General features: G+C 45.0%; 1 protein-coding gene across 1 annotated transcript in view; it reads right to left on the bottom strand.

Moving 5' to 3' along the window:
* Positions 1 to 14,528, bottom strand: part of LOC128450103 (raftlin) — a 93,959-nt gene that overhangs the window by 21,852 nt on the left and 57,579 nt on the right. Inside the window, exons 6-7 of the mRNA XM_053433559.1 lie at positions 10,585 to 10,788; positions 1,657 to 1,775 (exon numbers count right to left, since the gene is read on the bottom strand). Coding sequence (XP_053289534.1) covers positions 1,657 to 1,775; positions 10,585 to 10,788 — 323 coding nt within the window. The remainder of the gene's footprint in view (positions 1 to 1,656; positions 1,776 to 10,584; positions 10,789 to 14,528) is intronic.

The following is a 14,528-nucleotide window of genomic DNA, read 5'->3' as shown; positions in this document are numbered from 1 at the left end:
TTAATTTTATTTCTCTGGGCTCTAATCATATGCATTTTTAGATGTGCTTGTGTTGCTTATCTCTCGACTGCGCTCTGCTGCTGTTTAATAGAAACACTTGCACCTGGAATAAAGTCAATGTTTGTCACATTTGTTGTGTTACTGTAATTTTCAGTACGACTAAATGAAACAAATCTTTTTGGTTCATCTTTGGCAACAAACTAAATAAGATAAATGTTGCAACGGTCAGTCTTAATCAAATCCCATCTCTTGTGGAGCTGCATTAAAACCCTGACTCACACATTTCACATGCAAATCCTCTGATTAGTTGCGACTTGTTTTATAAATCAAACAATTAAAAAAAACTTCATTTCTCTGGCCTCGTCAGACACCAGCCGTGAGATGACACCCTCCCACTTGACTGACAGTGGGAATGATTGCATGCCCTCAGTGGAGCAGCTTGTTGTCTGGGAGCTTCTTACATCCCAGCACTGTCAGACGTCTGGATGAATAACACTGTTAAACATTAGGAGATGTATATAAAGAACACAGGGGAACGTTCTGAGATCCAAAATGTTGATTGGATCTCCTGAGGCTTTTTTTGGGGCGTCGGTTCGGTGTCAGTCTCCGTTCACATCTCTGGGGGAAGCCTTGAAATCCATTAAGCTGTCACAGTGCTACCATTCATCTCGGAGGGGAGGAGGTTCTCCCGCCGCCGCCGGACGAGCGTAGGAGTCGTTTTATTGGCACATGTGGGCATTAGCTCTGAGCCGGATCCTCGGAGAGACACATTTTCATGGACAAAAGTCTCCTTTCACACTTGGACAGCCCCGGGCCGCGAAAAAAGTCTAAATTCAATTACTGAGATAGCATCGGCAAACACATGCAGACACACAGACCCCAGCCCGTCCACTGAGTGGACACAAACACACACACACACACACACACAGCAGCTGCACGCACAAACACACGCATACACACACTCGCACACGTTCAAGCAATGAAATGGCTGCAAAACCTTCAATTCTAAACAAAAAAATCAATTTCCAACTTGGAACCTGAGCTGAGGAGAGACACTAATCGTCCGGCAGATAAGGTTCGATCCTGATAACACAAGCAGCCGCTACACATGTCCTATAAATCCAGATCTGGCCGATTTGCCTACAGGGAGGGTTGATGGGAGAACGGTTGGCTGCAGAGTGAGATGGGGGGGGGGGGGGGGGGGGGGGGGGGGGGGGAGTGAACAGCCTCACCATCTGAGTGACAACTGATTTCAATAAAAGCAGACCAGTGGATTTGAGCTGTAAATCCGGCTCATGGACGCAGATTAAACATATTGATTGAACAGCAGCTCTGATGAAGGAAGAACCAACAGTTCTGAATCGATCAAGTTTCTAAGATTCAGTTTAAACACAAAGAAGCTTGTGATCATAATCCTGACAACTGAATTTTTAAGAGGAGATATCACAACCTGGCCCTGCCCCTGTTGAACATGTCTCTGCATGTCTCATAACGTGGTTATCTTGTTAATTCAATCTGCCATTCAGATCCGGTGTCATGTGTATGTGCAGGATGATGATGATGCAACAGTTTCCACAGCAGCACGTCGTGTCCTCTCCGCTGCACGAAGCAACACAACGACAACGTGACGACAACAGAACAGATCCCTGCACTCACATCGATGACGGTCCACTGCTCCACCACGATGGCATCAAACGTCTGAGCGGCGGCGTTCTGCTCGCCCTCGCTCGCCTCCTGGAAGATGAACACGCTCTCCACCGACTTCGGCAGCAAATCTGCAGAACAGAGGAGGAAAAAAGAGGGAGAGACGTCTGTGAAAAGAGTATTTACTGGATGGGAGTGTGTCTGCCTTGTCTGAGCTGCCCCCTCTAGCGCCTTCAGGCCAGAAGGAAATGGAATGATATCAGTCAGCCACGTTCACACACAACCCTTTATTACACAGCCCGTGGTGTGGGCATTTGTATGAGCAATGTGCCCTTTTATGCATTATGCAGGGAGACTGTGTAAAAGAAAAAAGAGCAGGTATTCCCCTTCTGGGATGTTGAGAACGAAGAGGAGACATTTACGCTGGCTACATCAGTGGGTTTTCTTTTTTAGGGACCCAGAGCCGCTGCTGGTTTTCATGCTTGACAGCAAAAACACAGGCTAATTACAACAGGGAAGCAGGTGAATGCAGCGGAGGAGAGGATTCAAAAAAAAACCTGCAGTGCTCTTTGTCCCGAGGATCAGGACTGTGGTCTCTAAACGGAGACGGACAGATTCTAGAGAAGGTAAAACGTGGCCGCTGATTTAATGAAGTCGGTCCGTGAAGGCATTTAAGTGTAAATCCTGTTGCTAAGGCTGCATAATTCACCTTAAAAAGATTTGAATTAAGAGTGGGGGGGGGGGGCACATAAAGACGTTGATGTTGATGCTGCAGGCCACTGGTGAGATTGTGTGCTGCTCGTGTGTTGGGGGCTAACCATCTTAGGATTGGCGTCTGGCCCCCGTGAGCAGGGACCCGCTGTCTGTTGTTATTTCTTTGATGCACATAAACATTACTTGCAGACTCACACACACACACACAGACACACACACACACACACACACAATCACAATACATGCCCCGTGGTCCAGTCTTCCCGGCCGGCCTTAGTGCTTTCTCATTACTCCCACACCATTTACACACTAATACAGTTTGCCCGGCCCCGGCACCAAATACGAGACACTCCACATTTCATTACTGGGCCCTAATAATAGAGGGGGGGATGAGAAGTGGCTGGAGAGCCCTAGGAGAGAGGGAGGGACGGAGCAAGACAGACGGAGAGAGGGAGAAAGAGAGAGAGAGAGTGGAGGGATGACAGGCTCTTTATTCCACCCCCCCCACCCCCCCCACCCCCCCCCCCTCCCTGAAAACCCATTTAGGACCAGTGCACGCTCAATTGAAGACATCTCTCAGACATCTACTGGCTCTCTCAAATACAGACATTGTCATTGTTCACCTCCCTTTGCCTTTTCTCCTCCTCAGCCCCCCCTCCATCGCCCCCCCCCCCCCCCCCCCCCCCCCTTTCCTCCCTCGAGTCCACCGCTCCACCACCTCATCCGTCAGCCCTCCCCTCACCTCCTGTATAATTGGAAAGAAGTCTCTTTTTTTTAAGGTAACGCGCCGAGGCCCAACATCAGTTCCCTGGCAGCACAACAGGGATCACTCAGGTGAGATCGACACGGGGCTGAGTCGTCGCTCTGCCGGGGGCAAAGCCTGTCTCTGGTGATAATGCAGCCAGACGCTCAGCAGAGGAGAGGAGAGAGAGAGAGAGAACGAGGGGAGTGGAAGAGAAGCAGTCGGCTGCTGGGGGCGTTCGAGTCCGTCAGGGGAACGCGGCGGCTGCGTGCGTGAATAAACATTATCTGGAGCCTGTTGACTGAGAGCCGAGCTGAGCAGCCGCCGGGCCGACTGAGAATAAGTTGTTTACACTTGCAAAAAAAAAAACATCCGTGCAGCCTCGGTGAAAATTGCTCTGCAGCCCCTTCCATGACTCGCATAGTCAAGGTCATGCAAATATACAGTGGCACGGAGAGCAGGGAGTGACAGCACTGGGACTGGGAGACACATCAGCCAATGGGTGAGTGACACTGGTTGACGTGCAGAGGTTGAAAGCACCAAAAAACGACTAAAGACCAAAGTGTTGAGATTGCAAAAAGTCTCTGGTTCTCACGTGTGTTTGGCTGAAAGTGTGACGTCCCGGGCTGCACGTATTAAATCACTTTGTTCCCGATATTCACGGACATGTTCACAAACCTGCTGTTTCACATTAGTGTCCAGCCGGGAGCCTTTTGAATCAACAAGCAGGATGTTGTTCAGATGGAGCGTTCTGCAACGAGCACAGTCAAAGTGTGGCTTCAGAGAGAAAGGATCAATGCCACAGGTTCCGAGATGTGACCCTCGCTGGAAAAACAACACTGGTTCCATGTTCATCCCAATCAATACACAGAACTAATTAGAGGACCGACCACCAGGTTCCACATTGTACATTTTGTGGAGTGTATTTTCTCAACCTGTGCTGCTTTCCATTTATCCCTGTGACTTAAAGGAGCTGAATGAGAGGTTTTGCTTTTACTACAAAGCCAATATCAGCATTATACAGTTGTTTACTTAGCAGATCTAGCAGAATGAAATGTTGAATCTTCAGCATCAACTGTAGGTAATGATGGATGGATGAAAAATTACACGTCATGGTTTCCATCTTTAAATATTGTCTATGATGGAAAGATTTCTACACCTCCTTTGCTTCTGCTAAAGTTAGCATGCTAACCCACTAGCCCTAGCATGGTGGCCCCATATCTCCACTTCCAGTCTCCCCCTCTAGAAGCAGCACTGCTTCATAAAAACAACTATGGTGTAAGGACTGTGGTGAACGACAGTCACCACCTGCACCTGACAAGGAATCATGTCAGTGGCAGATATTGCAAAATTGCTCGAGTAATGCAGAACCTTTCAAATAATTGAATTGATATTTGAAGACAAGATGATTTGAGAAGAATCCCTGGATGTGTCTCTGATCAGTCATCCCTCACGGGCACAGCAGCAGCAACAACAGGGATTTTCATGAGCACAGTTAGGATCCTACATTTATGTTCGAACTTGGATTCAGAAACTATGAAAAAGGCCTTTTCCTGAGTGCAGCGTGTGAAGATGTGTGTTTGTGTGTGGGCAGTGAAGAGGTTTGTCCAGGAGCAGATCTCAGGTCAGACGCTGCCGGGGCGAGAAGCAGAGGAGGGATCGCTCTGTGTCTGAACTGCCCCTTGTAGTGGCTTTAGTTTAACAATCTGTCGAAGGCTAAACTGAGGCCAAGATCACTGCCTGAATAAAAACATCAACAATTCAATAGAGTAGTGGATTTACAGCAGAGAAGTGTTTTATTGGTTTCTAGATTTATTTAAATATAAAAAAAAGATGTCTTATTACTTTATAGTGTAATTTAATTCAGTTGAATCCATCAGAAATTCTCAAAGTTGGGATTTTGGGAGTGTTGAAGTCCGGCTGACCGCTGCGGAGCCGGAGAGTGACCACGCCCCCCCCCCCCGGGTCACGTCTGCTGACACGGTTTAAACACGCGTGTCAGAAACTCCGTCTGAGAGCTGCAGAGAGGCAGCTGACAGCTTATCTATATTTCAAACAGGACGAGTGGGGCGTTCCAGAGAGAGAGACGGAGACGGGGGGGAGCCAAAAGGTTTGGCAGCTGCAGGCCGGTTACCTGAGTGTTACCGGGCAGACTTCAGCTGGCAGGGACAGGACTCTGTGGAAACCTCCAAGTGGAGAGGCATGCTGTGGAACAACTACTTTATTAATATACAATTCCAAAGTATGAATTCTTAATCTTCATATTAATATTCTATCGATTTCCATCTTCTAGTAGGTTACAGTTCATATGTTTCATATATTACTCGGGCGCAGTCATGTGACGAGTCAGAACCAACAGGAGAATTTGAAATCAACTGAAATATAGATTATGAGGAACTTGTTTTCTAACGGGTGATTTATCCTTCATACACCTGCATCGTACACAAACCTTTTTAAATATTTTTAACATAAAAATACCCTTATTTCCAGAATCTGTCAGCGTAAAAACAAGGTAAATAGTTAATGCACTGCTTGTAGGATTCAGACACACGGGTGGTAGTGAGCCAGCGTACGAGCTGCTGGTCCAGGACCAGTGGAGAGCAGAGGAACCCGGTGATCAGGTGACATCAGCTTTAGAAATGAAGGAACCTTGGATCAAACTGCCGAGCCGTTAATTAGTGGAAGACCCGCTTTGCCTCCTCAGCCACGAAATCTCCAGCATCGGATGAATTTGTGGATAATCTCTTAACGGTGTTTCTCTCTCCCTCACCGTGGTGCTTCAGTCTAACAAAGGGATTATCATAACCCCTTTAACACAGTTCAGTGAGGACTCTGTGTCAGATACACAGACATCATTTATTTTCCAATGTTAAGGTTTTGAGTATGTAGCTGAAACAATAAAAGTTACAATTCAATTGTTGAGAGGTTGTTTCATTTTTATCTATCTGATATAACTCTGTCTGTTTCTATGTGGCTCATATACGTCTTAAACTTTTAATCTTATCAGCTCCACTCTTGTTGTGTAACCTTCACTGAAGTTTGAATAAACAGGTGAACAGCTCTTTGTGCAGCATCAGGGTTCTGCAGACTGTCTCCTGCAGCACTGAGTCTTTACTCACCGGGACTCACTCACTGCAGGTCACTTTTACAGTGTCAGAGAGCAAACTGCAGCCAGCACCACCACAGGCAAACAGCCCGTTTCCTCACAGACATGTTTAGAACCACCACTGCACTGAAACGCCTCAATTTAAACGCCTGTATGCCTGAACAGGTGAGAAGAGAACCAGGCAAACTAATTTCATTAAGTGAACAGACGAGGAAACTGTCACACAGCTTGCATGCATCCTGCAGATATGCTAATAAGAGGACACACACACACACACACACACACACACACACACACACACACACACACACACACACACACACACACACACACACACACAAACACACACAGGGCCCTGAGTTCTAATTCCACCTCTCATCAACTTTAGTCTCAGAGAAAGGAACATTTCCTTCCCTTCCATGAATTTCTTCTTCCTCACAGCAGACGACCTTATTGGAATTTCATATTCCCTGCATCACTCCCTCGCTTTACTCCCCCCACCTTTCTTTCTCTCCCCTCCATTGCCCATATTTAGAAAGCAATGAGGGCCGACTGTCATGCGTATGAACGGCTCAATGTTTCACAACTGGGATGCAAATCCTCATTGTGGCTCTGGAGATAGCTTAAGCTACACCAGTAACAAAGGCCCACTCTCCACCAACACCATCACTTCTTAATAAGGGTTTAGTAAACAAACCCCCCGCACGCCACACAGTGTGAAAATATGTGTATATGAGTAACTTTCTATATATAAAGTCCATATATGGGATATTTTATATAAAAAAAACATGTGTGTATGAATCCTTAATGTGTGTTTTATGACAGCGGCTCCATGCAGCTTTGGATATGTGTTTTAATATCAGTATGAAATCGGACCCTGTGGCACAGACGAGGTCTGAACTCGCTGAAAAATATCACAGCCACATAACACTGGCCTTACACAGAGCGAGTGATGCATCAAACAAATACACACAAGTACACACGTCTGTACAAACAACGCAACCTGATCCTTCTCTATCTGCTTCACCATGGAAACCCATCTTTTGAAGGAGCACGGGGACACGGCGTGTTTTAGTGTGTGTGTGTGTGTGTGTGTGTGTGTCGGTGTGTGTGGGTGTGTGTGTGTGTGTGTGTGTGTCTTCATGACAAACAGCTGGAGACAGGAAGGTAAAATGTCCAGGACAAGCTGCTGCAGACTGACTGCAGGGACATGAAAAGTAATGTATATTCTGAAACTGAAGGAAAAACAACAACAAAAACCGACTCTTACAGGGTTTATGCATTTCAATTTGTCATATTTGAATGTTTAATATCCAAGTACATAACTGTCGGTTTAATGCTTTTTGCAATAAACGCTTTGCGAGTGCAGAGGTTTGCACAGAAAGAAGATTTTGCATGTTCTCCCCGTGTCTGCCTGGGTTTTCTCAGGCTTCCTCCCATAATCCAAAGACATGGAGACTGGGGGGGGGGGGGGGGGGGGGGGGGGTAACATAGAGACTGGTCCAGGATTCACTCATCTAATCTCAGCTGGGATTTTCTCAAGCTCCCCCCCACAACCCTCAAGGGACAAGTGATATATATATATATGTATGTAATGGATGGATGGAGGTTTTCAAAAGCCTATAATTCATATTAATCATGCAAATCTCTGCAATTATAATCTGATTATTGTGAAAGGAGTAAAATTGATTATGACCAGTGAGATGAAATCATTAATGCAGCAAACAACTCAGAACATCATTCTTTTCTTTTTCTAGAAGAGTTTTCATCTTGATTAAAAACTATTATAATTTGTAGTATTGGCTCAGAGCTGCACGGACAATTAAGTTCAATCAATTACTGAGTTATGGTAATAATTAATAACTGTCACTCTGTGGTTTACTATCAGTGATTAATGTTGACTCGCAGCACAACTATGCTGTCATGGAAATACATCTTTATTGAATTTAGGATTGAGTGACCGACATGAAATCTGTAGTTTTCTCAAAAATGCCAAATTGGAATTCATAATCCGAGTCAGATTACACAGCATTACAGCTACTACAACTTTCCAATCAGGCAGGTTCACAGGACTCTGAGCTGAGGGTCTCTGGGTCAGACCAGGACGACAAAGGTCCTGAAGCTAACGGGAATATCATAGTATCAGAAGTGTCATAAATCAAAGTTATCACAGTTTAAATTGAATTTAAAGACAATGTGCCGCACAACTGACTCAGACATTTGCTCTCTCACACACAGCCCCTCTGGAAAACTCCAGGAGAACGTCTGAAGGTCGGTTCACGTCTGAAAGTTGTATAAGATTTGCTGCTTTAAAAAACTATAATAGTCCAACAAGATAAGAGTAAAAGGAAATAAGAAGGTCACACGTTCCTGTGGGTGCAGGACGAACTGAAGAGGATCTGAAAACAAGGCTGTCACTGTCCCTGCTGCACGTGTCCCTCTCTGTCCACCACGTCCTCGATGTGTGTAGCGGTTGCGATGTTCTCCTGCACCGTGTCGAGCGCGTGTCTCATCCCGATCCACAAACATGTCGGAGAGAGAAGTTGCTAAACGCGGAGCCGGCGCTCCAGTGGAAGCTGCTGATTCCAAAGCCCTGAGCTGCAGCGGCTGTTTGATGTAATTAGCTGCTAACACCAAACGGGAAGCCGCTTTGATGTCCCGCTGCCAGCTGCTCTCCACGGACCCACATCCACAAAGTGCAGCGTTCACCTCTGTAAAGTTGTCGGTTTTTCGCTAAAGTGGCTGAGCTGAAGCCGTGAGCTGCATTCAGCCCGAGAAGTCAGCGGAGGATGAGACCGATTCATAATGCTCTCGATCTGCCTTCTATTCTCCTCAGTGATTTCACTGTTCAAGAGACGCGCGTAGCTTAGTCGTGCATGAAAAAATGCTAAATATGTTCGAGCGCCAGTAATAGGCAGCAAAAACAAAAAAAGTAATCATAACAATACACTTCATTACTCCATTCACAGGACATAAAATATGCAGGGAGGCGCTAATTTGTTATCAGGTTAATTATCTGTGTTTCAGAGTTGCTGAGGCGTCGACTTTTCCAGATTAATGAATTATGAGTCTTATTTACTGGGGCTGGATTATTTCTCCAGTATCGAAGTGAAGCACGGAGCCGCTGATGGAGGAGGAAGGAGAAACCCAAACATTAAACTGTTTTTAAAAAATGGGAAAAAAAATCCTTTAACTCCGGCGTCCACGGGGAACAGAGAAATTTCACGTCTGCTTCCTGCAGCACGCTGGTGAAGCAGAGTTCAGATTCATCTTTTAAAGAAAGATGATGCAGATATATTCAGATCTTTTTTTACAGTCTGATGCTGCTGCTGTGGCTCAGTTTGACCAAATTACAATGATGGGCTCTTATGTCACCATGAGCTGGATGTTAAATTCATGCAAAAGTTAAAGCAACTTCAATGAAACAATGAGGATTCATGGGAGTTGTAGACGAAGGCTAACAAGCTCAAATCAAATTTCATGGCATTCAACCAAATGTCAATCAAGGGTCAATCCATCAAGTAGACGTTGAGATATTTTGGGAATACCATGATCTGCTGGTGGCGCCAAAGGAAGTTTTAGCAAATCACTCATTTAGATTTTGCCTGTGTCTGGAAATATCACTTATGGATAAAACAATAACGTAAATGCTCCTTAAGACACGAGCATCACATCATTCAAGCTTCTTATCTCCTGTTAAATCTTAACTTCTGATGGTTTTGATTGAACAGGGGGTGAAAACCTGTTTTGCTTCTCAGAAATAGCCGAGTGCAGTTTTCTGTGTGGAGCCGGCAAACCTCGTAAACTCCAATTTTAAACCGTGTGTTGACCAGAGGAGCAAAAACAATGAGATAAGAAGGTTAAAGGCTGAGTGAAGCTGCAGAGTTGACTCTCAGCGGGTCTGACACCACGAGGGAAACCTTTTCCACATCATTCAACTCAAAGCTAATATCACCAAATCAGGTCAGCCACAAACCTCTGCAGTTATCTAGCTTGTGTGTTTGCACTTCCTGACACCGGCAGAGGATCCATCCACACAGTCACATGTTTGAATAGCTTCGATTGAGTTCTGGTTGATAATGAAAAACGCTCTAATATATAATTAACAGCACTGGTTTTGTATGTTAATAAAGGCTGATGAGGCTTTTGACCTGCTTGATGGTAACTGGTGAATCTGTGATAGAAATAAAGAACCTTTTGGATTTCTAATAACTCTAATGGGCCGAGTTTTGAGCAGAAAAACAAGTCTGGAAGGTGGGAAACCAAACTGTGTTATATATTTTGAGACCCTTATTCTAATGTGTTGGACTCTGTGTGAGATACAAAGCACATCAGTTTGTGTAAGTAATGTTTTCCTGCGGTGACAGGTCCCACTCACTGTTGGCGTTGCCCAGGTGAAAGTATCCGTCCACCAGCGAGGCTCCGTTGTTGAAGTGCTGCGTCATGTGGTCCAGCCAGTTGGCCTCCACGCCCTTGACGCCCTCGTCACAGTTCTGGACGCGGAGCGGCACCTTGACGGTGTAGTACTTCACCTGGCCCTCTCGCACGGGGGGGTGGTTGTACAGGGCCAGCAGCTCCGCCCCTGAGGAGACACGACAGAAAATAAAAAAACTCGTTCATTGATTTCACTTTAATGGATTTGACAACAGTGATGAAGCCTTTGGTGGAATAATCACACTATTTACTGCAGGGGGGTTTGAACTCCTGTTAGACACTGGCCACTATTTAAAGGATATTTTCTGCTACAACACTTTACTGGACAAGATTACATTTTAGTCTAATGGCCCATTAAAGAGATTTCTTTTAAATCTATATGTTTTTGAGAACTATCAGCTGCAATATGATGCATTTTAAATGACTTTGGAGAACTTATTTTCCTGTGACTCTTCAGCACGAACCACACATCCATCAATGTGGTAATAATCAATTCGAAATGCATTTGTTTTTTTATGAGATAAGAAACCAGGGGGAACTCAGCCAACGTGTGGACCGTCAACACGATTCTGGGCCAAAAACAAGACTTGGCCGCAGGGTTTGTGGTCATCAGCCATAAACAGCAAAACATTCAAGCGATTTTTCCCGTCTTGTGCAAATCTCAGAGGTGAAATTTATCCTTATGAAAGATGGATGATATGAAAGAAGCAGCCAGGTGCAGAGGACAGATTGTACAGGTCCTTGAGAAACAATTGTAAAAGCTGAGCTGGATAAATAGGGCAGCATTCACACAAGAGTACTCGACTAAAATTAGGCATACGCTGCGAAAACAGAAGCCGAGACCTTCCGTCAAATCTGACCCCGACTTGTCAGTTTTTAAACGTCAGTTGTCTGGATTGTCTCAAAGGATCCAGATGTGATTTTTTTTGCAGTGATTAATACAGTACATTTTACATAACAACTTCAGTGCACTATATTTGCAGTCGTCATTAGTCCCTCAGACTCCTATTATGTAACTTGCAGCACAGTGGCATTCTTTTTTCCAAGGACTTTTACAGAAGCAATTAAAGATGCATGTGCTGACTTATGCATGTGTTGTATATTCATTTTTGGTGTCCCGTGCCAGCAGGACAGGAAACATTTGCATGTAAGAAACTATAATTAAACCTTCAGCATTATTATTATATCACAAACTAAGGTTTTAACTTGGCAGGTGCAAAATAGACGAGCCATGAGAAAGTGAAACAGGATGAGAGCCGCTCTCACGAACATGCAGGAAATCTCCTTCCAGAGCCGAGACCTGTTTCCCAGCGAATGAATGAAGATCAATTTGGGCGTATTCATGCTTCACATCATCCTTATATTCCTTTTAATGTTCTGCAGAAGTGATGCAACGCGACGGTGCAGAACTTAAAAGGGGCCGTTTCATTGTAACCGAGACAATTAATAGTATAACCCTGAATAATGCATTAAGAGCTCTCCAGCTAACCGTTGTTTACATCAAGCAGAAAATATACATAATGCAGCGCTGCAGCCTCACGAGAGGGAAACAGGCTCGGAAACCTTCCCACGGCACGTGTGTCACTCCTCCTCGCTCAGATCCGACTAAATCAAAGTGGAAAGACTTTTATTTGTTGTGATGTGAGTGAGTGAGCGATATATTTGCTTCCGCTTGGCCGTGAAGAAAAAAAGTCCCGGTTTAGATTTTCCCCCTTTTCTTTCGAATGCAAATGTCGAACTGTCATACCCTGAGTGAACCAGATGGATGAGCAGAATGTGCAGCACAGCCACCCGCCTGTCCACACACACACATAGACACACACATACACACACACACACACACACACACACACTTTGACGGCGGCAGTGGGAGTCATGGCTCAGTCGCTCTGGTTCCTCCAGCCGTCCATCCGTCCGGCAGACACCCAGGAAGAATGAATCATTTATACAACCATCTCTCGTCTGGCTCGTCTGAGTGATGTGACAGCTGGCCACCAAATTCCCTAAATCTTATCATTTGTCACTCTTGAGAAAAGTCGAATCACAGCCGAACGCTCGCACACACACACACACACACACACACACACTCTCACGCAGACACACACACACTCTCCCCTCATCCTCCCTGCGTTGTAACCCATGTTACACCGAGGACAATACGGCAAACAAATCCTGGACAACACCACAACTTCCCCATTCGACAAACACAACTCACCACAACAACACATTTCCTCATGGCGAATCATATCTGGGGGATTTGTATGACATTAGCTGGTTTACAGTTGATGTGAACAAGCCGGAGATGATGCATCACAAAGAATTGGCCCCGTGAATCATTGCACCAGGAATCGCGGGGGAGCTTCAGGCAGGTCATGAGGACGCCTCCCTCTATTGTGTCGTGTGTACTGGTTTAGAAAAGCTTTGGGTCACAGCTCTAAATATCTGCAATCGCAGCGTAATAAGATAAGATAATAGGAAACAGCGTTAAACCATATTTAAAACAGATTGTTCCACCTCTACCGATGAGGCTTTTATAGGCAGTGGTCAGATTTATAGAAAAGCCTGACCGCAAGAAACAGCCACGAGCAAGAACCGGCCGCCCTCCCTCTGCTCCCCTCACGATATTGTCTGTTTCCTCTGTGAGAGCTTTGAGTTTTTCATGCATTATATTTCATTATAGCCTAATTATTCCGTGGCCATGGCACCGAGGCGCCTGTTATGCAGGCGGAGGATATATGGCTTGTTTTTTAACCTTTATTTGTCTGCAAACATCTCTTCTGCAGCGCCCTGGATACACTGCACAGAGGCGGCTGAGGATTAAGTGCCTTGCCTAAGGGCAGGTACAGCAGAGCCAAACAGGCAGGGAAACCACTGAAATAGAAGATAAGAAGACAGCCCTTCATTATTGATGTGCCGAGGCAAAAATAAATCTGTCCAGCTGACGTCCACCACGCTGGACACATACTAAAATACTAGGAAGTGAAACTGGAGCCGTGTGTTTATCTGGTATTCAGAAGTATTTCAAAAATACTTTCCATGGACATCTGTCGCTTGATGTGCAGATATTTTGAACCTGAGACGAATTACAAAGTGAAAATGAAAAACCTCAAAGATTCCCTGAGTTTACCTCAAAGTTACCTTGACCTCTTTTGTTTCAGGGTGGGCTGTGATTGGCCAGTTGCATTGGTGCAGTGCATCATAATGGAGAGAAGAGCACGTGCCACACTGCAAACTAACAATGTTTTCATTTCAAATAGGAGTCAGTGATTGTTCTCCACCAAAGCCCAACAGTTCCCTTAAGTTCAAGCCGCACCATATTTCCCATGCTCATAAATATCAGTCCCTTAAACCAGAGGATCCACAAATTATTCCCAAGGACACCGGTGAAAGTGTAGAAAACGCTGGTAATCCGCCCGTGAGTTTCTGCATAATCTTCCTTATAAACAAACCAACCAAAGGATATAACCTCTGAGGTAATTACAAGGGTATAAACTGTTCTAATTAAAGTGACAGTATAATAAAACCCCTAAAGACAAAGAAATAAGACAATTCAATATGAGCTGGCTTGCTGCACTTGGTTTTGCACACGTGAGAGTTTTGGAGTAAATCAAATTATTAAATGATCCAGGCGACTGTTTGTAAGATTCTTCACCGAAGAGGAAAGCATGTAGCTGCCATCTTTGCCCCGAGGCCTCAACCTCCGGGTGGATGAGGAGATTTTCTGCAAAATAATAACAAGGTTGCTGGTTCACTGTCTCCTCCCTGTGTGACTCTGGATTTAAAACCAGTTTCATGTTCATGTTTTAGATGCTTTAGATCAATAACTCTATATCTAAAACTATAAAAAAAAATACAGATGAGCTGATATTTAATGATGAAGAAGAACAT

Source organism: Pleuronectes platessa, chromosome 10, assembly GCF_947347685.1.
Source record: "Pleuronectes platessa chromosome 10, fPlePla1.1, whole genome shotgun sequence".
Taxonomy (NCBI): domain Eukaryota; kingdom Metazoa; phylum Chordata; class Actinopteri; order Pleuronectiformes; family Pleuronectidae; genus Pleuronectes; species Pleuronectes platessa.
This window is presented reverse-complemented; position numbering and strand designations above follow the sequence as displayed.